General features: G+C 40.0%; 2 protein-coding genes across 7 annotated transcripts in view; one reads left to right on the plus strand and one right to left on the minus strand.

The window, feature by feature from the left end:
• LOC135489890 (dynactin subunit 1-like) overlaps window positions 1–26,707 on the plus strand; it is a 33,226-nt gene that overhangs the window by 4,308 nt on the left and 2,211 nt on the right. For 2 of the 5 annotated variants that reach the window (XM_064775502.1, XM_064775503.1), the window contains 24 exons: window positions 2,773–2,808; window positions 11,861–12,093; window positions 13,249–13,446; window positions 13,795–13,866; window positions 14,332–14,439; window positions 14,941–15,116; window positions 15,671–15,830; window positions 16,200–16,304; window positions 16,732–16,833; window positions 17,128–17,217; window positions 17,427–17,546; window positions 17,822–18,007; window positions 18,767–18,894; window positions 19,253–19,421; window positions 20,020–20,298; window positions 20,588–20,690; window positions 21,727–21,759; window positions 23,799–23,992; window positions 24,371–24,499; window positions 24,928–25,070; window positions 25,427–25,593; window positions 25,770–25,840; window positions 26,078–26,149; window positions 26,344–26,499. In XM_064775502.1, coding sequence (XP_064631572.1) covers window positions 2,773–2,808; window positions 11,861–12,093; window positions 13,249–13,446; window positions 13,795–13,866; window positions 14,332–14,439; window positions 14,941–15,116; window positions 15,671–15,830; window positions 16,200–16,304; window positions 16,732–16,833; window positions 17,128–17,217; window positions 17,427–17,546; window positions 17,822–18,007; window positions 18,767–18,894; window positions 19,253–19,421; window positions 20,020–20,298; window positions 20,588–20,690; window positions 21,727–21,759; window positions 23,799–23,992; window positions 24,371–24,499; window positions 24,928–25,070; window positions 25,427–25,593; window positions 25,770–25,840; window positions 26,078–26,149; window positions 26,344–26,499 — 3,230 coding nt within the window. The remainder of the gene's footprint in view (window positions 1–2,772; window positions 2,809–11,860; window positions 12,094–13,248; window positions 13,447–13,794; window positions 13,867–14,331; window positions 14,440–14,940; window positions 15,117–15,670; window positions 15,831–16,199; window positions 16,305–16,731; window positions 16,834–17,127; window positions 17,218–17,426; window positions 17,547–17,821; window positions 18,008–18,766; window positions 18,895–19,252; window positions 19,422–20,019; window positions 20,299–20,587; window positions 20,691–21,726; window positions 21,760–23,798; window positions 23,993–24,370; window positions 24,500–24,927; window positions 25,071–25,426; window positions 25,594–25,769; window positions 25,841–26,077; window positions 26,150–26,343; window positions 26,500–26,707) is intronic. The other 3 variants (XM_064775505.1, XM_064775506.1, XM_064775504.1) reach the window with 2 other exon arrangements.
• On the minus strand, window positions 264–6,995 carry LOC135489892 (perlucin-like). 2 transcript variants are annotated; one of them, XM_064775509.1, is made up of 3 exons: window positions 6,719–6,995; window positions 4,650–4,850; window positions 264–1,318 (listed from the first exon to the last, which is right to left on the minus strand). In XM_064775509.1, exons 1-3 carry the CDS (start codon window positions 6,774–6,776, stop codon window positions 1,071–1,073), a joined length of 507 nt encoding a protein of 168 aa, XP_064631579.1. In that variant the 5' UTR covers window positions 6,777–6,995; the 3' UTR covers window positions 264–1,070. The 2 variants fall into 2 exon arrangements, with proteins under 2 accessions (XP_064631579.1, XP_064631578.1); XM_064775508.1 differs by having other exon boundaries at window positions 4,635–4,850.

Genomic DNA, 26,707 nt, shown 5'->3' on the forward strand with positions numbered 1-26,707 from the left:
CAAGTCTTGATTTCCAGTTTCATTTGTGTCCTAATTTAACACCAATGTTAAGTACTGGGCCTTATAATTTCACGAGTCATGAAGTCTGTATGAAACCCTGAGAAGGTTGGTACATACCCAACTTTTGAAGCAAAGGTGGAGTCAGGTGTGCTGGGAGCTTTAGATATCCAACCACCTTTTTCAATCAAAGTTGTGAAAAACATTGATGATCTTAATAGAATACACCTTAGTGCCTCTGACACAGTTAACACAAGAGTTGCAACTTTTTTTCAGAAATATTTATTTGTGTGCATATATTGTACAAAGCTAACATTACAATAATTCAGATAACCGTTCTTGATTATTCCATTATAGATAACAACTTTATCTCTTAATAAATGACAGTACATCTTATAACAAGTTGACACAACTGGCGATGAGGGAATCAGTGCCTTCAGATTTCACTTGAAACGTCATAATTTGAGTGCAGGAGTTCTTTTACACTCTTCATTTCTAACAAGTAACATTTTATTTCACCAGTTCTTACCATTCAAATTTCCTCTTTTCTACTCACGTTTTTACTCAACACAATATAACGTCAATTCAACGGGATTGCACTCGGAAGTGTAAAAAACTGCAGAGGCTACATTGTATCTTCTAAAGTTATTTTCTCTCAGGTGCTTAAAGGAAATATCAATAATTGTAATTTTATGGCGATCTGTAAAATATTGGACTGATGTGATGGATGATCTTTCCATTAATTTGTCTACTTTTACAACAATCTCTCACTGATATTATTGTAAAATTAACACTAACTCTTTATAGTGCCTAATACACCTGATACCAGAAACCATTGCTGATACTGTACAGTGCATGGTGCGATAAATTATCATTGGAAAGTGTGCTAAGTTGTCAGATTTATGTACAGTTTGCCAAACTTCAAATTTATCAATTCACTTTCTATTGAACCAGCTCATTTTTGTTTCGTTTCATTCCTGACTCATTTGACTGTCCAGAGCAGAAAGTTGTATATTTTAGTGTCATGACACCAACAATTCATCTTGTTGCGAAACTGGTAACATGGTTAACGACTACTTCCTGTAGTAAACATGCAAAGGTATCTCACAAATAAAATGATTGCGTAGTTCGCACGATTGATCGTTCCATTGATATTTATACTTCTTTTCCAACTCCATACAATGTTCACTGTTTTTTGCGTTGTCCGGCTGCCCGTGATACCAATTTTGGTAGCGGACTTTCTCCTGAGTTTCAACCCAACGCCATTCCCGCTCATTGGCAAAGTCGTTCCCGCCGATCCAGAAACTCCTCTTGAACGCTTCTGAAAAAAGGATGTAGTGTACATATTAAAGGATACGCAGAGTAGTAGTGCTGAAATTAACAATCATAGCTCACAAATGCTGGAAAAAACTAGTACATTCTAGGCTAGAGGGTACATAGTACACTTAGATCTTTAATAGAGCTTAGTATTGACAATGGCATATTTCAAAACGTTCAAATGTTAACTTTTTACTGTAAATTTCCCTTTGAATGCGTACATCCTGTGCCTGGGTGTAGTCAACAACGTACAATTAAAAATTTCATTTAGTATGCTCTTGCTGAATTGATTAAAGTTCTTAAATGTTCCACTGGAGTCACCGTGTCTGGTTACATAAAAGATAGACTCGATACCAGTTTCCTCTAGGAAGGGCTGAGGATGAATAACGTAAGTCAAAAATTAACAGTCGTCTGCCAACGAGGTGGAACCAGCCAAATTATTTCAGACGCACCATTGTACTGAACCGTCAAGTGAATAACTTTGGTGCCAAAAATCAGACCTAGATAATGTTGCTAAATAGTTATGAAGTGGATGTATTCAATGTTATTCAAGCTGTACAATAAACCGTTTAAATTTTATTACTTTTCCTGTGAAAATTGCAGGTTATGTGAGCAAGATCCTGGACCACTGTATAATTATTATCACCGAAATTATCAAGTGGAAAATCACACGTGTTAGAATTGCAATTCACTTCATCACTTCCCGAACATTGTGTCTTTTGGGTGTGTTGCATTTGAGACATTTTTACTCTCACTATCATTATCAGGGTTTAGAGAAATCTTTCTAGCATCTGATTTTCCGAACCACACTTCTTAGCTGCAGTTCTCCCTGCTGAAGGGTTCACAAGGATAAATATCAAAAACATTTCAAAAGTTCCCTATTCCTCGTGATTGGACACCTTGCAGAATACACATTTTGATTTGTTGCAACAGTTTTTGTGACACCCTGTATATTGATCTGTTTTTGTGAGTAACTCATGATGTATTTTCTTCTCAGGTTTTAACGGTAGCAGTAACTCTATCATTCCTCGCCTAACATCTTTTTCAGCAACAGATAATCTTTTAATCTCTATTCAAAGTAACTCTGGGGAAAAGCCTGTCTTTTCCTATTTTGACATTTACTGTTTCATGAAAATGTTTTGTTAAGGTCTTGATATAGCATTAGACGCTGGTTAACTTGGCCATTCTTCACAAATGAGTGCTTTTGATAGGTCGTATTATGAATCATGTGATTACAATTTAGGTCATTCTCACTGAGAATCTGCCTCCTTATACAAGGGGAGGAGCCTGTGAATGGGAATGTGAGAATTTGGTTGCTTTGTAAATTGCACCAGATTCTTCCTCCATCATATCAGTGTAACGTGCAGTATCTTATATTTGTTTCGATATATTCATGCAATTTGCTATCATTTCGCATTCTGCAGCCATTTCATGTGTCATAACTTATCTTCCCACCAGGTGGCCTTCAGCGGCCAACTCATAGCGCTACTGCGAGTAAGTTTAACTTCTATCTCTGCTTCTGCTAACACGGATATGGCCATGCACTGGTCCTGGGCATGGCATGATCAAAATCTTCTGCTCAATTGCAGAATTCCTGATAAATTCCCAAAAATTGATCATCACTGCCAGAAGGTTCTTTGGCTAACCCTAACCGAAACCCCTCCTTGAAGCTTTTGTCAGGAATTCTGCAATCAAGCCGAATATTGATGTATATACTTGTTCTTAAGTTTTTTAAGACAAAATATATTTGCGTACCAATCCACCGAGTGACATATACAGTACTGCCCTGACAGTAACTAACGCAGACTCGTGCTACTCATTCGTCCAATGATTGAGGAGGTATTTTGGAATGGGAATCAATGGTTACAAGTCATGAATGACATTTTAACAATTTTTGCTGCATGTCGATAGGAGTTAGCATCAAAGAGGCCATTCGTCCTCATTGTCTCTATTTACACGCATAATATTTCGCTTTACACCCGAGCCAACCCGCCTGCAATGCTTATGGTTGTGTATGTTCGGTGCCCTGCCTGTGAATGCTGGGCATGACATATAAAAACAGAGACACTTTTGCCCATTGACTTTCCGAGCAAGCAGCATTATTTTAACGTAGTTTCCACAGACCAAGGTGTGATATTAGAAATTGCCCCAAAGTCAGAAAATTTTTTTTTTAGTTTTTGGGAAAGAATGATATAAGATTGTCAAAAAGCAAATCCTGAGTGGCCCTTTGACCTTATTTGAAAGAAAGAACTTTATTGACATGGCTTTTCAAAAAAATCTGGAGTCAAGTGGCTGTTAACAAGGCCACAATGTACTTGCATAACACTTGTACATAATTTCAATCCAAATTTTTGACAAGATCTGTGAATTTGTTTATTTGGCATCTCGAAATATACCTACAATACTTTTGTCATTTTCTTTTTGAATGAAGTTCTGGTGATAAAAAAGAAATGAAGTTTATTTTTGGAGGTTTGGCATTCGGCATGAGATGGAAATACAATGATTATATATCAAGACCAGCAAAAGCATTGTATGTCACTTGTGCTAAAGATGTGGAAGAGTTGGTAGGTTCTTGTCCCCATAGAGCTTGTCATATGCAGTTCAGGGCCTGGTTGCCTCTTTAGCATTGGAGAAAAATGCTAGCATTAGCTCAGCTAAGCACTATCTCCTTCAGTAAATTAGCATTAGGACTTGACTGCTGACGTTGATTGAGTAAGGTGACCTTCTGAAGGAAGTACCGCTTGGTTGAGCTAATCCTAGTATTTGTCTTTAACACCAATTGAGCAATACTGGGCCCTGATCATTTGTGATTTGTCTTCAAATATGCTTGAGTGGCTTGTAGAAAAAAATTAATTACCCTTCTTCAAGATTCTGTATCAGTGATACGGATGTATGAGAGAAGATGCCTGTAAAATGTATTAATTCCTTACTTGCTGTCTTATAACATTTGTCTTTAATTCCCTTTTCTTGCAACCAGTGCATGTGATTTGAATGCTAAATGTCTATAATAGATCATTATCAGTCATCTTTTAGCACAGGTGGGTTCTTGGGGGTTGGAAATGCGGTTTTGCACTTTACAAACAAGGTTGAATGCCATTGGTTTCACACAAAAATCTTACATGTATATATATATTTTCGTTCAGGTTTATGTGGCGCTATCTTCAAATTAGAATGTTACGAGACTGAAATAATTGATGATTCAGAAGGGAGTTGGACTGGGAGAGAAAATTATGAACTTTGAAAACTAAATGTAGCCAAAAAAGTCAAGTTTTCTCTTGTAGTTTGTTCGCAATTGCCTACCGGTAATTTCTTTGACTTACTGTTTTTAAACTTACTGTGGTGCCGCTTAATGTAGCCCACAATATAACGATTCTCCTGCCAGTATTCAATGCTGGCCAGGTTGGCTCCCATCGCCTTGCAGAATCCCTGAGCCTCGAGCCACGTTGCCCTCATCTCACTGAATCGGTAGCATGACCGTTGGAATCGGAAAAATCCGCTCGGACATACAAGCTCTGTGACATTGGGCTCTGTGCATTCTGAAAATAAGAACAGTACGTCAGTGGTGAACAGATCAAGTACTGAATTTTCAGAACAATCTTGAGTCAATCGTTTCATTGCTGGGGAGGGGGAGAGCATGAGTCTTGGAAAGCTACCATCTCATAGCCAGAGTTGAATGCAGTTCAAACAGAGCAAAGCACTGTATCCTGACTGGTTCAGATGACTCTATCTAACAAAGTTGGCAGGAAACCTTTCCATATCAAAGTTCGAGTGACTTTCTATGTCCAAAGCAGATGTTACGAAGCTGAAATGTTACATTACTGTTATCAATGACTGATTACTAGTTTTTCATCCTGGGGTCATCATGCAGTTGAGAGTTACCTGGCTGCATTTTCAGCTCTGGCTCATAATTCATGTTTGTTTTCATCTTAAGGGAGTGTGGGGTAGTGTGGTCGGGAGGTTGTGGGTTCAATACCTAGCCAGTGTCTCTTTGTACTCTCAACTGGCCAAGTGTGTGAACAGCGGGACTGACAAGTGCTGTCCATAATAGAGAGGTGTCCGCTAGGGGAGGTTCCACTGTATATATATACGAACATGACCAATGTTCGGTTTCTCCAGATTTTGATATTTGAACTCCTGACTTCCAATACAAGATAAATGAACGATGTATGTTGCTTTGATAGGGAGCATCATTAAACGAACTTTTGAATAGTTTGGGAGATATCAAATTGTAAGAATACAAAACACTTCAAGTTCATAAAGCATTCAGAGAGGGAGTCGCCATTTGGGCGGCAGTGTTGAAAATACTGTTTGTCAACAGGTGTGAATCATTCAAAGAAGACGACTCTCCTTGAAATGCGGCAATGAAATGTTGGCAAAATGGCCAATGAAATGTTAGCAAAATACGCTGATCATTTCTTGAACTCCATTGAAAATCGTATGAAAGATGACAAATTGAATGATAAAGCGCTGAGTATTCATTGAGAAAGTTAAGTGGGAGACAATCGCTTGTTTGGTATAACGTTTCCTTTGATCAAAAGCAGACGTGAGCCCAACAAAGATGAGTTTGGTGTAAAATTTTGGACAAATTGGACAATTTTGTCATGACGTGACCCAGGTAGATTGACCAGAGACATTTCATGAGGGGTGCGTGCGGATGTGCCTTATTGAGCAATTTAACAATTCGGTCATGACAACGAGGAAATTTATGACAAGATGATGAGTTTCGAGTGCAGGTGTCCAACCTTCTGGACACACCACTGCTCTTAACAGAAGTACAAGCTTACCCGCCTTAGAGGTTCCAAGGCGATTTTGAACAAGTCTGGCATCAGTGATAACACTAAGGACAGCTTGAAACGGTTGAAATTTTGCCACAACGTTGCTGTTTTGTGTTTCATTTTATTTGTCAGAGGTGATATTCATGGGTGATCAACCGAACGTGATGGGAATAGGTGATGGGATGTTAAATAAAAACCTAGCAGTCGGGGAGTTTGACAAGGAGAATGTTGGAACGCGATTGGAGTGTGTTGGGAAACCTGTGGATCACTCGCATGACAATATTGAAAATAATCTCTGTCATTTGCCAGCCCCCTCCCGCAATGACAAAATACTTGAATTGTTGGAAGCAAAATTTGAAAAATACTTTGGTCGTTTTGAAAAGTGTCCCAATCCTTTCTTCTGGTATCTTGCCAGTCCTGTTGAATTGCTTGGTTGAAAATCAATTGGCTCGATTAACACTTGTCACCACCAAAATTACAATTGGGAGAAAACTTGTGTTTGCCAACCAAAAACCCTTACCTTTAGAGTAATCAGTGTGATAGTCAATGATGCATATCATTTGCTAATCAAATTTCGTACGATTTTGAGGGAAAATGAATGAAATTAAAATTATCACATGCCAACTCACCATAAATTTCAAACAACAGTATAATCCACGATAAAGTGTAAAGTATTCCCACTTTCATTTTGATTTTGTGCAAAGTTAGTTTCCAAAGTGACAGCTTCTGGTCCTCACATTTCTTTCAAGTTCCTGGCACTGAAGGTAGCTTAAGTGGTGCCGTCTAAATTGTTTGAGTGTCCTAGTGTTTAGGAGCAGTCCATGTGGAACATGCCTAGGGGTGGTAAGAGTCGATAGCTTTGGACCAAGTGAATGAGTGGAGTGGTTTAAAGGGACTATACTGGAAACTGTGACCTTAGATAAATTACCAGCTGTACTTTGTCAATTTCGTCAACAGGAATCATTCGCAGCTGCTGATGATGGTAAGCATCTAATCTATCTCCCTCAATTGCCTACCCTCCCAATAATGATGGATTAGAACTTGCCCAGTTAAATCATCATACTGTGCCTTTAAATCTTGATTGAAATTAAAGTTTAATAGCTTGCCTTTGAATCATCCTAATCTTTATTGCAGTTGTTTACATTTACCATTTAATGCTTGATTTAACCCCTTTTTGGGTAAGAATGAGGAAATTGTGAAAAACTTGCCACAAGCGAATATATTTAGAATAAAAGGTTTGAAAGTTTTTCTTTGCGACGGCAAGATTATGAACCCTTTAGAACGCACTAAAGTTGTGGCTTGACTTGGGGAGATTTCTTTCCGGGACAATGGCCCGAGTCATCCAAAGAAGGTTGGTATAGTCAAGGTTTTTTTGCCTAAAACTTCTGAGGTGACGCAAGGAAACAGAGAGTGAAGTTTGAGTTTGTAACTTTACATGGAAGTTCGCTGAGGTCAGATGTTTTATCAACAAACCTTAATTGCTTTAAAGTCTTTAGTGGGGCATTTGGCATGAAAAGACAACAACAATTTATTTTCCTTCCAACAACAATCTTTTTGGCTCCAGGTTCTCACTTAGCAAAATGAGCTAATTTGCCATAAAGTGTTCTGACGTTAAAAAACATAACAGCAAAACAAACAGAGAATGCCTGTAGGCCTATAAATATCAACAGAGGCTTTGCAGTAAAATAGAAACGGACTTTTGGAAGGTTGCAAGCGTTTTACAGTTGTTTGTGAGAAATCACTCCTAAGTGGCTTTCAGCCTGGTTCTTATGGCATTCGGATGGGGCACCTGTGGATAATGTATCACTAGCCTTTTGTTCCATTGGAAAAGTGGCATCGAAAAATACAACATTCTCCCCTGATAGATTAGGCTACTATGAGAGTAAAGATGCAGGAAAGCGCTTCGAACAGTTTTTCTTTGAGGTTTTTCTCTTGACAAAACATTGTAAATAACAAAATAAGTGCACGCCTGACCAAAGAAGAAGCTTTTCAATAATGTCAATATGGGTTCCTTTGTCATTGAGGTTTGTAATTTCAACTTATAATGTACCTTATAAATGCAACAAAATATGTTAGTCAATTATTATTTAATCATGTTAAGTCAACTTTGATGCTCTGGATCACATTTGAAAGGAAATGAAAAAAATCGATAGGAGTGGTCTTTTGTATCTTCCTCTTGAGGTGTTTTGTGTTGTTAAAGGGGATTATTTGGCGTGGTCATTGTGACATCACCGATAGGGTGGGCCAGCGTATAACCTGGTGTACCGTTTTTACCATTATCGTATCTGTTGGGCATAAATATGAGTAGTTAGGTAGTTCCTCTAATCTTGACAAAGACAAGACATTTTACCTCTGAATGTCTAATTTGAAAAGGTAAAATTTGAAATATATCTCTTTTTCTGTTGCCGCCAACTCAGCATCCGTACGTAACTCTACCTACTACAAACTGAATGAATGTTCTTTCGTGGTTAAAGGCAGGTTACAAGCATTCCTTTGCAATGATTTTGTGTTTTAAACACCTCCACTCATGCCACTCTATCAGGCCTGGATCTTTGAGCTCATGCAAAAAACTTTGAAATCACGATGAGAATATCATGCCTCAGATGAGTAATATCGGGTGATATGAATAAAGACTAGCAAATGGTCACCCTCCTACGATAATTGCCTAACTCACCTTAGCTATTTCAACTGATCATTTTGACGCTTTCATAGACTGAGGGATATGCTTTTACCCAGACATGACCCTAATCTGGTCCCAACTAAAAATGAAATTCGCAGGTGGTGGCCGAGTGTCCCAGGATATTATTTCCACAGTGTTTTCTAAAAGAGTCCAAAACAGAATCACCCGTGCTACCCCGCTGTCATTCCATTCTTAATGGAACGTCTTTGCTTTCATAATCAATATTGAAGTTATTAAACATCTTGCTGCCATCTTTTCGCTGTGATGTTCTATCGGCCGCATGCAGGTTGAAAAATATTGTGCATACTTCATATCTCGCAAGGCAAACAACTAGACTTTCTCGACTGGTTCTTCTTTCCGTTTCACTGACCCAATGACATGAACTTTATGTTGGCAGAAATATGCTTTTAGCAACTTATTGTCAAAATTGAGTAAATTCTGACACTCAAACTTATTGGTGACCGACTTCTTCCTCAACAAAGCCAAACTTATTTGTCTAAATACTCAACATTTTTCTTCTCAGAGGCCCCTGTTAGTTGCATTCTTGTGATGTCTCTGAAAGTGTGTCCACAATGTTTTAAGTGACCAAAGAAGAGAGTTTCCTAGTGTCTACTCTTTCACCCCAACCAACTTATGTTGGGAAATGGAGAAAAACTTCTTCTTTTCAAGGCCTACTTTAACTATTTACTGTTTGTGTTTTCATAGCAGTAGTTATTTGCACACGGGTGCCTTTCACTATTCATTATTACCACCCAATTCATAGATTTGATGAGTAGCTTTATTTGAACCCGAAGCATCAACAGTGAGCTATCAAGAAAGATAAGTTGAGATAAACCCGGGTGGTGCTAAAAGAGGCAATCACTCGAGATGATGGAATTTTTATGTTCCGTTTTAATTTACGCCACCTGACGCAGTAGGGACAGTCGATCAGAACTACCAGCATGCACCTGTGTTTGATCAGGCCTGCGTCTCATTATCCTATTACAAGAGAAACAAAGCATTGGTCTGAGGTGGCCCGTCTTGGAAAAGACGTCTTACAGCCTGACACTTGAAGTTGTCTCCAAAGTCATGTTATGGGAGAAGATAACTGTTTTAAAATAAAAAAAAGTTGAAATAGTTGACTCAAACTTCAGCTGATTTTATTTTTTTCACCAGGCATATTGAATCTTACTCTTTATAGGCTTATAAAGTCCTATATTGCCTTTGTGAGGTCCATGCTCAAGTTAATCTCGAGAAGTCAAGGAGGCTTGACCATTGACTTAATAGTTGTATGTGATGTATTGTCTTTTCGTATTTCATAAATCTGTTTATATTGACTTTAAAGTCTGTGGTGTGACGATCATGGCTTAGGACAGATTTAGTTTTGGTTGACTTGTTTTCCGGAGATCCTTTAAGTAGATAATCATCTCTATTGGCCATAGTTGACAATTGTTTTATTTGTTGACTTGAATTGCATCAACTCTTTAGATAATCATGGGGATTATACAGGGAATAGACTGCATAAAGTTGGGGGCGGGGTTGATTTTCTTGGTGACATCTGAAGTGGACACGCTTGACTTTATTCAAACTTGCTTCAAAATCCAACATTCTCTACAAACAGTTGTCTACTTCTTGTTTCTGCTTGATGATTTCTGTTCAGCAAGCTGTGAAAATCAACAAAATATAGATTCCTTGGCCAAAAGCAAACATGATCTGGGTTGAAACTACAAATTTGAACTCGGTGTGATGTTTGACTTACAAAATAGGCTCTTTGACGGTTGTCTGAGCATTAATCAACATTAATCATAATTTGTCAGGTCGATTCATTGACTTGCTCTTATAGTTCAAGTTCACTTGTTAGTTAGCCATCAGAATTGTGGCACATCAGAAAATCAGACCAACCGATTATGCCAAGTTCTTCAGTAAAAGCATTGGTCTTCTTGTGATTGATAGAAAAATGATTTTGTCTTTTCAAATGTTGACCTGAGAATATCATGTGGGTTATCAGGGTGCATCTGAGGTAATGCAGTTCTGAGACTGGCATATTCTCTGGTGGAGATCTCATGCAAAACAGAGGGCACCATTGTCAATCCAACGTAGGTTTCCTCCTACTTGGCTGTGGAAGTCATCCATGTATTGAGGCAGGATCATCAGACCAAATATGTCCAATCCAAGGGGTCCGTTGCTCTTTAAATAAACTTTTTGATCTCTGAGCCTTCTTTGTCAAAATGGACAGGACAGCATAATCTAAGTTACTGAACTCATGACAATCCTCAAGGAAGCTTGGCTTCAAATCAATTCATCTCATGCTCTACCCCTGTTGCCCACATTCTGACCCTGGAAATTTCTCCTAATACAGCAACATTGACATGGGAAATGGGTTTGTGATCTGTACCCACCCTCTGACCAACCACTTTAAAAACGGAACTGGCCTCACTTCGGGCCGCAAGCACCAGGTATGCCTCGATCAAAGTTCCTATGGCTATAATTGCAATAATTTCTCCGATAATCAGTTTGTGTCAAAGTCAGTTCTAATCAATTAAGTATTGGAATTAAGAATTTGGTTTAATTAATTGATTCTGATACCTTCTTGGATGTTCATTAAGAAGGTTGGAAGGGCACTCGGTCCACTGGGAGTGTTTTTGTGTAGGAAAGGATTTTCGTGAATTAGCTCTAAGTGAGGTCAGTCTAGAAATCAATATTTTTGTGTCAGTTTTGATTAGGTGGACTCTGTTTAACATTCTGTGCAAGTCAAGGTCTTATGTTGAGTAAAATGCCGCCGGAGAAACTCAAATGATCTTTCTTAAATTGAGGAGAGTTGATCAATTATTCTGTTAGAAGTGTCGTGATTAGGGTGTTGGGCTCATAATCTGAACATTGTGGGTTCAATACCTGATTTGTATACATTGCCTGTGACCTTTGTCAACTCACTTTAACTTGATTGTCACATCCTTGAAAAGTATGAGTAGTTTATGATGGACTCCTAATAAATTAAAGTAAATTCTATCTTAACCTCTTGACTACCGGGCCATTCGAACCATTCCATACCGGGGCCTTTTTTGGTATTATCCTGCAGTCACGTGCATCTAAAATACCCATTACTCCTCTTCAGGTACTGAGAATATTGCTGGATTGGCAACCCCCAGGAGTGTTGGCAGCAAAGATGTCAGCCCTGCAGTCAGTGAGAGTTCCCTTGCTGGCGAAAAAGAAGACAAGGTGTCTGAGAAGGATTTACCGGTTGTATCGAAACTACCGACTCCCCCTGCGGTCACGCCTAAAAGCGAGAAACCCGAGAAGAGGATCTCCCAGCATGAAATTCCCAAACCGGAAAAAAGGTTATCGCAGGTGAGACCAGTGGAAAGAAATTTGTGATGGAATTTTGAAAATGCCGGAAAATTTAGGACTGTTTGCCTGTGCAGTGTGTGTGTCCTTGAATACCTTTTATGAACACTGTCGTGACTACCAGACATTGAGTGGCAAACAAAAATGAATGGTGCACCAACACAAGAGTGCTTCCATCTAATGGTGACCACTGGTACTAAAAAAAGTATGCTAAAAATCTTGCGGCCTGCTCTTAAGAATATTGTGAGTGAACCGAATCATATTCCTTTCAAAAAGTTTTAAAACTTGACATTTATGCGTTAGACAAACCTTTTTTCTTCCAGTCAAGATTAAAATTTTCCCACACTAGGTCCAAGGTTTGTACTGATAAAAAATGCATGGTTTTGATAATCCTACACTCATATTTAAGGGTTTGTAACACCTCGAATTTCTAAATAATCTCGTCAAATAAATGATTATCATTTGGTTTTGTGGTAGGGCGCAGTTTAAAAGTTTAAAATTTTAACTTAGCAATGGTTGTTTCGTTAGAAAATATAACATTTAGGATTGGGAGGTAGGTTTGGGGTTCCGATTATGGTCTCATGGCCTTCTTCATGTTTATAACAGGAATTAATTGGAACTCTTGATCTTAAAATATGACAGTATTAACCCAATTGGTGGTCATGTTTAGTTGTACATTGTAAGAGAAAACACCTTCGAGTCCAAAGCTTCTCAAAAGTCAGCATGAACATGACACTTAATCAGTAATAAGATGACTGACCTATCATTATATAAAACTTGCTCTAACTTCGGCATGATTTGGAGAGCCATTCAATAATCATTAAGCCCTCCCCTCCTATGGATTCTGTTGTCAACTGATCGACTGTTGAGAAACGAATTTGAGGTTTTACATGCCATTATATTTGGCATCCGGTCCATATTGCAGTTGTGGGATGTTTAAACTGCCCTGAGATAACAACATTGTCCTTTATAAGGGTCAGAATTATCAATCTCATCAGGAGATAGCTTCTAAAACATAAAGTTGGAGGTTTTAATCAAGTGTGTAAAGCCCCCAGGTTATAAGTTGGAATATTTGGGGCCAGTTGAATACTGAAACGAGACATACCCCAGGTCGCAAATTCATACCAAAAACTGCAACCGTCTTCCTGTCAATTTCAGACGGTCGCGGCTGATATAACTGCGATGCACTCCTCCATGGAGGACAAGTTGCTAACCATACAACAACAGCAAGAAATCGACAACCTGAGATCAGAGATACGTGACCTTGAGGAGAAGTTGGAAACCATCAAGGTCAAGCGTCAGGAGGACAAGGTCAAATTGAAGGAGTATGAAAAGTCGAAAATTCAACTACAGCAGGTTAGTGAAGTGGACAGGATAGCTACCAGTAGACTATGTAATGGTTGTCATGAAACTATTTACTGTGTGAGGAGATAGGTTTGGGAACACAAAAGATGTAAATGAGAAATGTTCTCAAAGTTAAAAGTTGGTGAATTGGTCTTTTTTCATTTGGTGGTAGACTTAAATTCGGCGTTTGCTGCTAAAGATTAGAGTTGACATTTTCACAATTTAAATGTTCATGTTTGCTTTCTAAAGCGCTAAAATAAAACAGTCACAAATATTACTTGGTCATCAGTATTTATGACTCCCTCTTGGTTCCAGTACCAGTGTCCAGATGATTTACACACATTTTCTTGTTGATTTCAGTTGCAAGAGTTCAAATCGAAAATGCAGGAGACGCACGGAGATTTACAACGTCAAATGCAAACTGCCAAGAATGTAAGCAGGATCAGATCGCTGTTTTCAGCAATTTAGGTCACAGAGCAAAAAATTATGAGGTCAGGCTGATCAAGCCTTGCAGGGTCTGTGCTACATTTTGAAAATTTTCAGCGAAGTCAATGCTTTTCATGCAAATATCCCCAACTTGGGCCCATCCCAATTGCAAACACGTTGAATATTTTAGCCAAGTGACAGCAGATTAAATTTCAGGTTAATTTTAGTGGGGCTAGGCAAGTGGGAGCTCTAACTCTGCCTTTAAAACTTGTCAAACAATATGAAGTGAAAATATATAACCTGCTTGAGACCTTGGGATGTGGCTAGACTGAACTGAGGCTGATCTTTCACAGCTAAGCTGGTAAAATTCAAACAGACTTTTTACTGATCATTTCTCGAGGGGGAGGAAATGGCTTCATTGTCTCGGCATGTTTTTATTGAAAATCAGGCATAATTGGAATATTCTTTCAGGAAAATCGAGAGAACTTGGAAGCTTTTGAACGTTATAAGGATGAGATGTCAGACCTGGCCGAGACTGTCGAGATAGCTACTCTAGATAAGGAAATGGCTGAGGAAAAGGTAGGCAGTGTCTCCATGTGATCGAGGAAGGGATGGAGGGGGGGGGGGCATTGGTTACATCGAGATAACCACTCTGAAATGGCTAAGAGAAGGTAGGAAGAATCCGCATGTGATGGGACAGAGAAGTGACCAGTCAGGGGTAGGGTGGGAGGGTATTACAGGGATGATGCATCAGACCTGGCAGAGACAGTGGAGGTAGGTAAGGTGATAGCAGAGGAATAGGTCGACAGTCCCTATAGGTTCTGAAGCATACACATGTGGTTGGTAGGAAAAGCACATGCTTATCAATGCTTTTAAAGTTGAAATTCATAAATCTGCTGGTTGATTATGACCATTATGCTTGCTTGACTTTTCCTGTTTTCAGCTTTCTGTTTTTTTGCATCATAGTATACCAAGTTTGCAGCCTGCTCTGCTTAAGACCATTCCGGACAATAGTATAAAGTATAGTTTATATTTGAAACTTACGACTTAATCTTATGACCATATGATATAATTCTTCAGTGCGAGAGTCTTCAGTCAGAGCTTGAAAGCCTGAAGGAGCGCAACGAGGAACTGGTACTGGATCTCGAAATCCTGAGGGGTGAAATATCTGAGTCGGGAACTGAAGGAACTGCGGTTAACTTCACCGTCAAGCAACTTGAACAACAGAATGAGAGGCTCAAGGAAGCTTTGGTCAAGTGAGTTCAGTTCTGCTGTACATTGTTGTGAATGTTGGTGTACATTATCTGCACTGTGCCATTGGACTTAATAGATAGAGCTACTGCTCTTTTAGCTCCAGAGCTAAATTGGCAGCATGGTTTAGTGGTTAAGATTTCAGACAAGCGGAGCAATTTACTTTGATTACGAATCAAAGTGCTTGGGATGCTAAAGGAAGATTTCTTGTACTTTTTCCCCAACAAGACCCAAATGAAAAACACCAAGGTCCACCTGGGTTTGAACCGTGACCTCTGGATTACTGGGCAGTCACTTGACCATCTAAGCTGAAGGGAAATTCCTCCTAGGCCCTAGCCTGGGGTAGTATATAGCCTACATGTAGGAATGATGCCACCCCTACAAAAAGACCCAAGTCAGCTCTAGCATGTGAGTGACTCCTCTTTCCAGCTCAGAAACAGAGTCAGTGGGTTACTAAACTCAAATGGAGCCCAATGTTGGTGGCACAAATACAAAGATGCAAACATAGAACAAATGAAGAAGAAGATGAATATGACTTGTTAACCTCATCTTCTTCCAGATTGCGTGACTTGTCCAACCAGGAGAAACAGGAGACCCAGCAAATGAAGAAACAGTTAGAAAAGCAGACTGTGGAGTGTGGCTTCCTTCAAAAGGAAAAAGAGAAGCTGCAGGCTGAGCTGAACGATATTCAGAATCAAATGATGGAGCTCAAGGATCAGGTAGGTAACGTCTGCTGCCACAGGGTTTAAGATTGAACCCAGAGCGGAGGGGCCTACCTTGAGATACCAAACCTTCAATGGTGGAGCTGGTGGAAATCCCAAGCAGTTGGCAAAGGTTGAAATGGCCACCCTAGACAGCTTGGTGTTTCAAATTAGACTTAGGGTTTAATTTCAATCCACAATTCCTCCTAGGCAGTGAACCCATAAACTCTCATTCAGGAGGCTTGTACTCTAACCAATATAACACCTTGCTTGACGTGGTGACATTCTCCAGATTTCCATAAGTCTCTGTCCTGTATACTGCCGTGTCCCCCAGGGATGGCGTTTAGCATCTGTGTTTGATATTGATGTTTCATTCTGTTGATTTAGGTTGATGCTGCGCTAGGCGCTGAAGAGATGGTCGAACAGCTGACTGACAAGAACCTAATGTTGGAAGAGCGTATGCAGGAACTAGATGAAGAGAAATCCGATTTGGTAAGACACTGATTTTATCAAATAGCAAACCATTTGTATCATATCAGGGCTGGTATCATGCACCGAAAGGTATCAGTTTGCCTAAGACAAATACGTGGTTAGGCCAGCCTTTTTTATATCCGCCGATGTTGTATTTTCGAATATTGAAGAAAAAAAATTAAAAATTTTTTTTTTCCATTTCTCGGATCCACCAACCTCCGAAAGACTGAAAATTGAATTAAAAAAGATTTTCTTTAATTTCTCCTTTTTGTTTTTGCCAGAGTCGGCTGAGATGTTCTGGCATATTTCTACTCTGCGCACATCCATCATTGACACAGTTGCCCTCAATGTCATCTTACGAGCTGTTGTACACGTTTACCTTTGGAGATGCGAGTAGTGCTAGAAAGTGGGAAGAAAATGGTGACGTTTTTATTATTTACATTTTCAGGAGGCACTTTGTGACATGAATGAAGAACTCCAGGAAAGTACGCGAGAAAATGAGCTGGAACTCCGTGAACAGATTGACCTTGCTAATGGACGTGTTGCAGAGGTAGGGAAATAAACTTTCTGAATCATCGAGAAGAAAAAACATACTACTGTCCCTTTGAGCAGCTCATGCTTAAAATATTCAGACTCAAGATTGGTGTTGTGAAATACTTGTTTGTTGAAAGAGAAAAACCTGAAGCCACATGAGTTGCAAATTTTCTCGATAATATTGAATTCCGGTATATTGTAAACAAATTCATCTCGATAAAGACACGTGTCGAAAATTACCCATTATGAGTTCTACTGCTACATGTAAGTGTTACGAATGAAACTACTTTTTGACGTTTTATTATTGCAGGCTCAGCGACATCTGGAGGCAGCACAGGAGCATATTGCTGACTACGAGAACACCATATCCAAGTTTAGGGAATTGGTGGCTAAGTTGCAGGTGAGAAAAAGATAAACAAGAAATGATCACAAAACTCAAATGAAGAGTTCGCTTTCCCCGTAAAAATCATCGGCTGTCGTTGTTAGGTAGCAGCTCATGACTAGGTACACGACGTTACATCATGTATTGAGCTTCAAACAGATAGAATATGCCTTGAGTATCGGACAACAGAATGCTTTTCTACTATAAATGCTTCTGATCTATTGTAGGAAGACAATCGCTTGCTGCGTACCCAGACCGTTACAGAAGGAGCACCTAAACTCGAGACGCCCACTGTTGAGATGTTTGACTTCAAAGCCAAGTTTGCTGAAACCAAAGCGTCTGCCAAGGTATGGTGCTGCTTGTATGACTAAATATATACCACTCGCTGTGTCAGAAACTTCAAAACATTTTCAGACTCTTATCACAAGAAGAATATACAATGAATAGTATCGGAGACAGATTTAGTATCGGTTGACACTAGCATGAACACTCTATCATTCCTAAAACTTTTTTAATTTCCGTAAAATCTTTTTATGTCAAATTCTAATGCAGATCGACCACATAAGTGTTCTCCTTGTAACCAAGTGCTGGATCCACCTCTAATTCTCAAAAATCTTTTCAGGCAATCGACATGGAACTTCGTAAACTCGATGTCCAGCAAGCAAACCAACATGTCAAGATCTTGTCTTCATTCATGCCGGACTCCTTCATGAGGCGTGGAGGTGACTGTGATGCTGTGATGACCCTGCTCCTCATCCCACGTCTTGTCTGTAAGGCTGAGTTACTTGCTAATCAAGCCAGGGAAAAGGTGGGTTTAGATGCCAACTATACGTTCATAATTCTATAATATATTGGGCAGTGATACTGTGACAGAACATTTCATAGTGAATAAAACACAAGCAACGATCTACGTATTCTCGACGTTTCGTGTATTTGACACTTTTTCAAAGAGATACAGAATCAAAAGGTCAACCAGGTTTTATATAAAATTTAACAGAGATTCTGGTTTGCGCTATGCTACGTCTTAACATACGCCGTCAGCGACCTCGTGTCGTGATGTGCTTTGTTGATATCTACATTGATTCCTATTGGCTGAGGCTTTTAGGGGGCGTGGTTTCCAGGAACTGTAGAGCATCGCGTGGCCAATAGGTGGCTCTTTAGGTAGAATGGCGGTTCAAGTTAATGATTCAGTGAGTTACACTGTGACAGAACATTGACTTCTCGATCGACAGGGCAGCTCAAGTGACTGCTTGCTGCCAAAACGGGTCGTATTTAGATCCCTGTTCTTTGATACTCCAGAAAGTTAAAGAGTTGACTCAGCGAGTTGAGGTAGTTTTGGACATGACTTGTAAATGTCAGACAGGCCTAAGGTTACACCCGATCCTAGTGCATTATCTATTGCAATTCGATGATTTTCAATATCCTGTTAAATCACTGTCCTGCTGGAAGCCATTTTTGTCTGAAAAACCAACATGTCTCATGCCAAAGTTGTCCCTTGAAGCAACTGATTACCGGTATGCCACTGATAAACATGAGAAGTATTTATCGCTGTCTGCATCCTTTCCAGTTCAGTGTACCCGAAACCATCACCCCTGATGATGTGCTGAAGAGTAACAAAGCAGAGCAGTTCAGCTTTTCCAACAACCTGATTCACTCCCTCAGCATCATGCAGAGCACTCTGCACCAGTATGAAAGGTATGTCAGCTACGTCAGTTAAATTACCCCTTTAACAGCTGCATTTTTCCGATAACCTGTTTTTAAAAGGCTGTGGCTTGAAACAGAGAAGAGTTAGATTCCTCAAAACCGTCATAGAAACGATAATTATACTACCTGCACGCCATCTATCAGTAGGCGGGAAAACTGAGGAGCAGACGATCTTTTCAATGAAACTCAATGAATAACGCATAGGTGCTCATCGCAGTTAAAGGGTTAAACTCCTTGCGATTATGCCACTCTTGAGGCATTATTTGCCGCCGGTGAAATAGTAGGCATTAGTGATATGATGAGACAGTATCTTTCATTCTATTCATTTTTGTTTGACTTGTCGCTTCAGGGCTTTGTCCTCCTGCACCTCAGAGCAGTTCCTCAAGATCGGGACCCTCCTACCAGAGCTGGCCGTACACGAGAAGACCCTTGATATGTTAATCGACCTGCTGAGGAAGGATCAGCTCGATGAGAATCTGAATCTGGACAACTTGGAGAAGTCCATTGCTTATTTCAAGGTAAAATGATATGAAAGAAAGAAAAAAGACCAAAAAAGTCCAGTGCATGTAGAGTGGAACCTCTTTTAGCAGACCCCTCTCTTTTAAGGACACCCTCCTCTAATGAGGACACTGGTTTTGGTCCCACACCTGTTGTTTTCTTTCATATTGACCTCTGTAGTCAGGACACCTCTCTAATAAGGAGAGCATATGTCAGTCCCAAGGGTATCCTTAATAGAGAGGTTCTACTGTATATATGCCATATCTGTGTTTGTTTTGATTGTTTACACTATGGTCCAACCAGTGAAGATGAATATTTTTATATATGGACTATGGACCAGTTCACTATTGCATTCAAGACTAAGTGGGATAGTCCTGTCAAGATTGATACAGATTAGTAGAATTGGAAAGAAAGTGTGACAAAATTTTCTGGCCACGGTGAACTTGCAACATGTTCATCAGTGCCATGCAGGGAGTCCCTGTGATTTATCAGGATCGCCTTCATTTTCTACCTTTACGTTAAGTCATTTGTGAGGATATCCTATATTTTTTCAATCAGACGTGGGTCAATATTACCACTATCTCAAAGTAAACATGACATTATTTTTCGCTTATCTAGCATCTGTACAGCGTCCACCTCTCCCACGAGAAAGTCGACTGCACCTCCATGATGAACGACCTTGTCAAGACGACGTCTGCAGCGTGTGATGCTGTCCATGTGGATTTGATGCGGATGAAGATTCTCCTGTCGTCAGGACAGGAAACCAGCGACATTTCGATTCTGTTCCGCGATTTGGAGAAGATCAATAGCGATATCAGGCTGAATGCGAGGAAGGTTAAGCGTCGTATCCCATCGCAGAAGAGTGGGCAGACGTCACCACTCTCCTTTGGAAAGGAGGTATGAATGTTGGAAAACACTCAGTTCTTGACTTGATGATAAATCATGTTTTCTTCGTAAATATTTGCTGGTAATTGAAGACCCTTGGTTTGTAAAGTGTCTAATAGAATTAACCTGGAGGAATAGGAGATAATATTTTATTTAGACTTGTCTCTTAGAACCACGCACACTAGATATCAGCTAAAGAAGAATAAAATGTCTTTTCTTTCTGCAAAGAGTCCTATTATGTGCCTGATGGCTTTGATTGTTGTGCTTTTCTTTCCTGTATCATCGCTATCCGATCTTTAAGGTTCAAGCTCGCATTCAAGATGCTCGAAAGGAGATCAATCGCGTTGTGAAGTCACTAAAGGGGGTCGGACTCCTTGCCATGCAGAAGGCTGTAACATTACAAGGTAAGCTGTTGATAGTTGGTATATTACTTAATACCTATTGTGTGATCAATTGTGGGGTGTTATCGTGTGTGAATCTGTTGTTTGCGAGTTAGTGTAAAAGTCTTCAGATTTTCGTAAGCAGGCCTTGATATTGTAAAAACTTTGTGATCCATCTCATTTCCTTCCGATGCTAAACTCCTGTTGATTTCATTTCTGCTGATTAACCACAAGCATTTCATGGCTATATACCCAATAACAGCATTCTTCAAAAGTCCATAAGCTTAATCGGCTTTGGTACCTAGGGACCATCCATGAAGTACCTACACCCCCTCAATTTGCATGAGTGAACCCTCCCAGCTATCTAACTTAATTTTGGTGATGTGTCATCTCAAACTCCAACCCCATTTGTTCTTTTGCTGTACCTGTGATAATAAATCCCTTACCTGCCAACTTGTTTACAGAGATAAGGCAAACTACACATCCCCGAAGATGGCATTTTGGGAAACGTAAATACACGCCAAAAATACTGTCATCAGTTGACTTGACTCTGAATCTGTTGAAGTTATATTTCTTTCTGGTGATGGATTTTTGAATTACAGAGATGACTCATTATGATTATTTTGAGGATTTCAGTGTATTCCTCAAATTTGCTTTCAAATACTGCAGTCAGATTTTTTTCAGATTTCTTGCTGCTTTTCCCCTCCTTTCAAATTTGGCCTTTGCTTTAATAGGCCTTCAACAAGGCACTTGGCTAGCTAGCAAAGTAAGGCAAAAAAGCTGTGGTTCAGATGGAAAGGATCATCATATTTTTTCATCAAAATCACCAAATCTAATTATTTTAGTACACATACCTTCAAATATGGAAAAGGCCTTCTCAGAGTCTATCAAATAAACAATGACCTTCTGGTAGGCCCTGAATAAAACTCTTTAAATCTTCAAGTAAGATTCTGAACATGATCAAGAAACATCTCTGAACCACAGTTTGGCCTTAGAGTGATTTAACCCTTTTCCAGTTTTCGTACTTATTTTGTATATTTTGGTTTTGCTTGGTCTCCAGTGCCGCAAAGCAAGTCAGAAGCAGAGGAAGGCGGTAAAATATTCAATCATTTTCACCGTTATTTCTTGAATGTTTTTTTTTAGATTAAGAGTTGGGTTCTTGGTGTCAGATGGACAATGATGAATTATTTACGTCTGCAGACAGATGACTTTGTTAAATTTGGGGAGTGGTGGGGATCATCAAGAATTCGTCATGCCTCTCTTCCCAAAATGGTCAAATCAAGAATTCTTCTTCCAAAATGTCACTTTTTGATAACTGGCAAATTCAAATTGTCAGTTGTTGAGAGCCTGGAAGTTGACGTTGCCCTCCGAAAGATTATTTGATTCAAAGTTGACATTGCCCTCCCAATGATTATTTGATTTGAATAGCATGAATGAGCCAATCATAATCACGCACAAGTCATGCTTCGTCTAATTCATCATGTCCATCGTCATTCAAGCAGCCCCAGCAATGCATCCTATCCTAGTTACACCAGATATCATAGGCGTTTTGTTAAATAGGGGTTGTTGTGAGAATTACAAATGGAAGCAAGGGCAGAATAGCGCAGTGGAAGGGAGTCGGCCTCATGTTCAAGAGGTCGTGGGTTCAACTCCTGGCTGAGTCAATGCCTGGTTGAGTTCAAGTGAGCGCCTTCTGGTTGCTCCTTGAAACCCCTGATTGATTTCTGTGGAGACCAGGGTATGATATCCCAAAAGCGCTTTGAACAGGGAAACATGGAAAAGCGCCATATAAGAACTCAATATCATTATTCAGCTACACACATTTTCAATCAGGGTGACTTATTTCAAGAGAATCCACATTTAACCTGAGATTTTTGCATGAATATGGAGAGTATAGAACTGCTGCCGAATGAGAAATCATGAGAAAATGCGTCTGCAGGCAAGATCCGTGGACATGCACGATTGCTAAGTGCATCACGCCAGTTACGTCTTAGGCTGGGTTAGCGTAGAGTGCACGAAGTCATGAGAACATTTCCTTAGAACGGGCTACATAAGATTCACAATGTCATTTGACATGAATCATTCATATGTAAACCTGGTCTGATAGGACATTACTGCATTGCCTGTGCTTGTTCATGCTTCATTTAGATGCGTTGTGACTATCAACTGTGATCTTGACTTTCGCTGATAATTTGAATATTTTTGTAAAGTATTTTGAAGCTATTTGTGTTGAGCCTTGAAATGGTTGTCAATGACGGCTGGTTGCCTAAAGCTGTCCATCCTGAGATCAGTTTGAAATATCGAGGGCAGAGTATCATGATGGAGGTTGTCAGATTTGCTTCTAAAACCCCCATGACCATGTGTGTTTTGTACAAACGCCATCTTTGTATCTGGGTAGCTGAAACTTCATGCTAGATTTGTATTTTGTCATTTGAAGCCAGCTTCACCAGGTATTGGAAAATGTATCGAAGAGACCAAATTAAGTGAAAGTCTAGGTTATAAGATGCTATGCCATTCATTACATTTCTTGAAGTTTTCAATGTGAATTTTCATACTAAACACTTTCTCATTATAGTTCAGTACCCAGTCACACATTGATACTAAATCACAATTCATGTCACCTGGCAAACTTCGACTAACATTTTATAGAAATAAGAATGTTTTCTCATATTGGTATATACTGTCGCATGTTTTTGTATGTACTTGTATCAAAAATATATAAGGCAAGCTAACTTATATATATTTTTGCTTGTATGGCTATGTATAGATTTTTCAAACATTTGGAAACAGATTTGCCAAAGTCAGGAAAGGATAACATTCCATTTTGACTCTGACGACTTCTCTTGTGTGTGTTCATTTCTAAACATTGATCGTTTTAAGGGTTTTCCTGTTTCCCTTGAATCAGGATCTTTTAAGGAAAGTATCACAAATCAGTGCATCCAGTATGTTGAATATGCAGTCCTAATCACAAATGACATCCTGTAAATCGCGTCTTGCGTCATTGGCGCGCAACTCGCACATCGCTGACGCGGAGCAAGACAGATGTCATTTGTGACGTGGACTGTACTCTGTTCGCCATCACCTCATTACCCTGCACATGTATATTTACTATTCCTTTCCAAATATTTTCAGATAATGAGGGTCTCTCGGCCAACGTTATGGAGGAGGCGTGCATCCAGGCCACTAGTGACGTGTATGAGAGGGAGTCGAAGGGCCCATACAAGGACCTCATGAACTCATTCAAGATGGCGTTAGATGTGATGCAGGACCTTGCGAATGCCATGGAAAATGGCGAGTACGATTTTGACGGGACACGCGAGAAAAAGGTGAGAAAAAGTGGAATGGTTTCATTCTAAGTTTGGGTTATCAGTTTTGTTTTCTTGTTATAGATGGCGTGCAGATGACATCATCACAGCAATAGATGACATTTTGCACATCGTTGACAACGACACTGGGCTAGCGCTTCCTCAGCAGTTGACAATGTGACACAACAGGTTGACAATGTGACACAACAGGTTGACAATGTGACACAACAGGTTGACAATGTGACACAACAGGTTGACAATGTGACACAACAGGTTGACAATGTGACACAACAGGTTGACAATGTGACACAACAGGTTCACAATGCAATGTAGCTGTTTTCGTCAGTAAGAATCTGTCACCCCAAAATGTGTATTTGTGACCATTTGCCCATTCTTCAGGTTGTCCAACCGGTCGTTGCCCGAGCTCATCTTGTCAAGAATGAGATCTCCGAGGCGGAGAACATCAAGTACAAGTTTGAAGCTAAAGATGAGGACCTGAAAGAGCTGAGGAAACAGTTGAAAATGAAGGTAAAAGTGCACTCTTTCTGATAGAAAACAAAATCCTTTTTCATTTGCAAGTGAAATACATTCTGTATTTTCAAGCAGGCCTAACCCTTCCCGTACCTCATTTTGCTAAAAGCCCAGAATGCATGTCAAGGGAATACAGTGGGATGGTGCTCTTGCACTTTTAAGTGGTGCCTAGCCTGACCTTGTCATTATTCAACTTCAAAAGGTACAACAGTCAGAAAGGCTCCTATTTCAGCCCTCGAGGAGTAGACGTAGTGTTTCATTAATCCATTGTATACCTTTGCATACAATTGTGTAGACTGGGAGGGGCTGTGGTAGAGATTTGGACTCATGTTTGAGAGGTCTTGGAAGGAAAGGGTTAAAGTATGCACTCTTCTCCGCCACTGCCATTCTTATCATAAATATATGACTGTTGTGTCTGTCTTCAGCAAGAAGAGATGAGTGAGCAGCAGCTGCGCCTTGGTCTGATCGAGAAGAAGCTGGAGAACTCGACCAAAGACGGGGACGAGAGAGTCGATAAGATACAGAGACGGCTAGATGAGACCATTCAACAACTCAAGAGGAAAGAGAAGTAGGTCATCCCTGATACCAGGAACTTTCCCCTGCATTTTAATTTTGTGTTTTTCACGACCTGCAGAATTCCCCAAAGTATGAAAAATAACTCAGACCTGTAATACAGTTAACAAGAGAGTGGAGCTTGAAAAAGATTGCCCACCAAGTTTTGGGCTCCATAAGTCTCATAATGATAACAGTCTTGGGGCTAAATCATTGGCCAATTGACCGAAATGCTGTGTGTGATTCTGTCACAAAGACAGGAAAAGAAAGGAAAGGAATTATCAAATTCAATCTGGAACTGGTAAACATAGTAATATCGTATTATTTTCTTCCGAAAAACATATGTAAACCTGATATTTTCACTGTTTCCAGGGAGTTTGAGGAGACCATGGATGCCCTCCAGTCTGACATCGACACCTTAGAACACGAGAAATCAGACTTAAAGGACCGCCTCAAGAACCTCTCGAAGAAAAATCTCCTGGAGGGGCTGCAGAGGCAATCGGGGCTGACGGGCATATCTGGAGCGGTCACTGGACAAGGTAGATATGATTTCTTGTTTGTAACCAGGAAAAGAAGTCAAGAGTTTAGATCAAAAAGCCGCTTAAAGCAAAAAAAGAGATTACTATGGTAAAATGAGGCAGTCAGTATTATAACCCTAACCTGAATAGCAAACCGTTTTCATGCAACACTGATTGTTATTTTCTCTGCATTGTAGGTTCACCATCGAGTCCCATCCCAGGGTCATACCCGGTTGCTGTGAGAGATTCACCAATGCTTCTACAACAGGTAAGCCATGACAATTACAGAAGACACTCACTACAAAGTCCAGGTTGCGACCATTAGTTACGTTACACCAGTTTTCGTTGCAACGTATGTACAGGACTTGATCTTGGCTGTAAAAGTCCTCTGTACACTTTTACGACAGAATATATTTCTTGATGGATTTGAACTCTTCTTGAGACGTAGTCATGAAATTTCACAGTTGAATAAATGGTAAATAAACTACAATGTATATGCTTTCAGATTGAGTCTCTTATGGATGCCTTGAAATGTGTGAAAGGAGAAAATCTCCGGCTTCAATCTGAAAAAATGAAGGTAGGCCAAATGTCTTGAAGGTCAGGGCTCTATTCTGCCCATATCAGTCACTTGACGGGCAGACCTGAATTCTAAATGAGATACCGGCACAACCTGTTGTGCCACTTTTTCTCTGGCGTTCATGGCCAATTTTCAAACTGTCCTTCTGAGATTGCTGAAGAAGCAGAATAAAATGTTCCACTCTTTCTCTACAGGGACAACTTGCCCAGCTGTCTCCACTGAGGATACCCAAGAAGCCCACAGGCTTGGCGAGTACCACAGGTCTGCTGCCTATAGGAGAGGGGACAACTGAAGGACCGATGAAAGAACAGCTCAACAAGCTGTCCAAGAATACTGCTAACCTACTGAAGGTAAATATTAATCAGTGTGCTTAACACCTTCAGCGCCGAACCACGTAGATCTACGTGGCCCAAATCCCCACTCCCCTTTGAGCTGGTTATCGGAGTCTCATGGACTTCATGAAAGAACTACGCCATCGCCATCTTCAGGGCAAGAGAGGAACTGAAAAGACTTCTCTGAAAAATTCTTGTCTTTTCAGTTCCTACCGTGCCCTGAAGA

This window comes from Lineus longissimus, chromosome 6, assembly GCF_910592395.1.
Source record: "Lineus longissimus chromosome 6, tnLinLong1.2, whole genome shotgun sequence".
NCBI lineage: Eukaryota > Metazoa > Nemertea > Pilidiophora > Heteronemertea > Lineidae > Lineus > Lineus longissimus.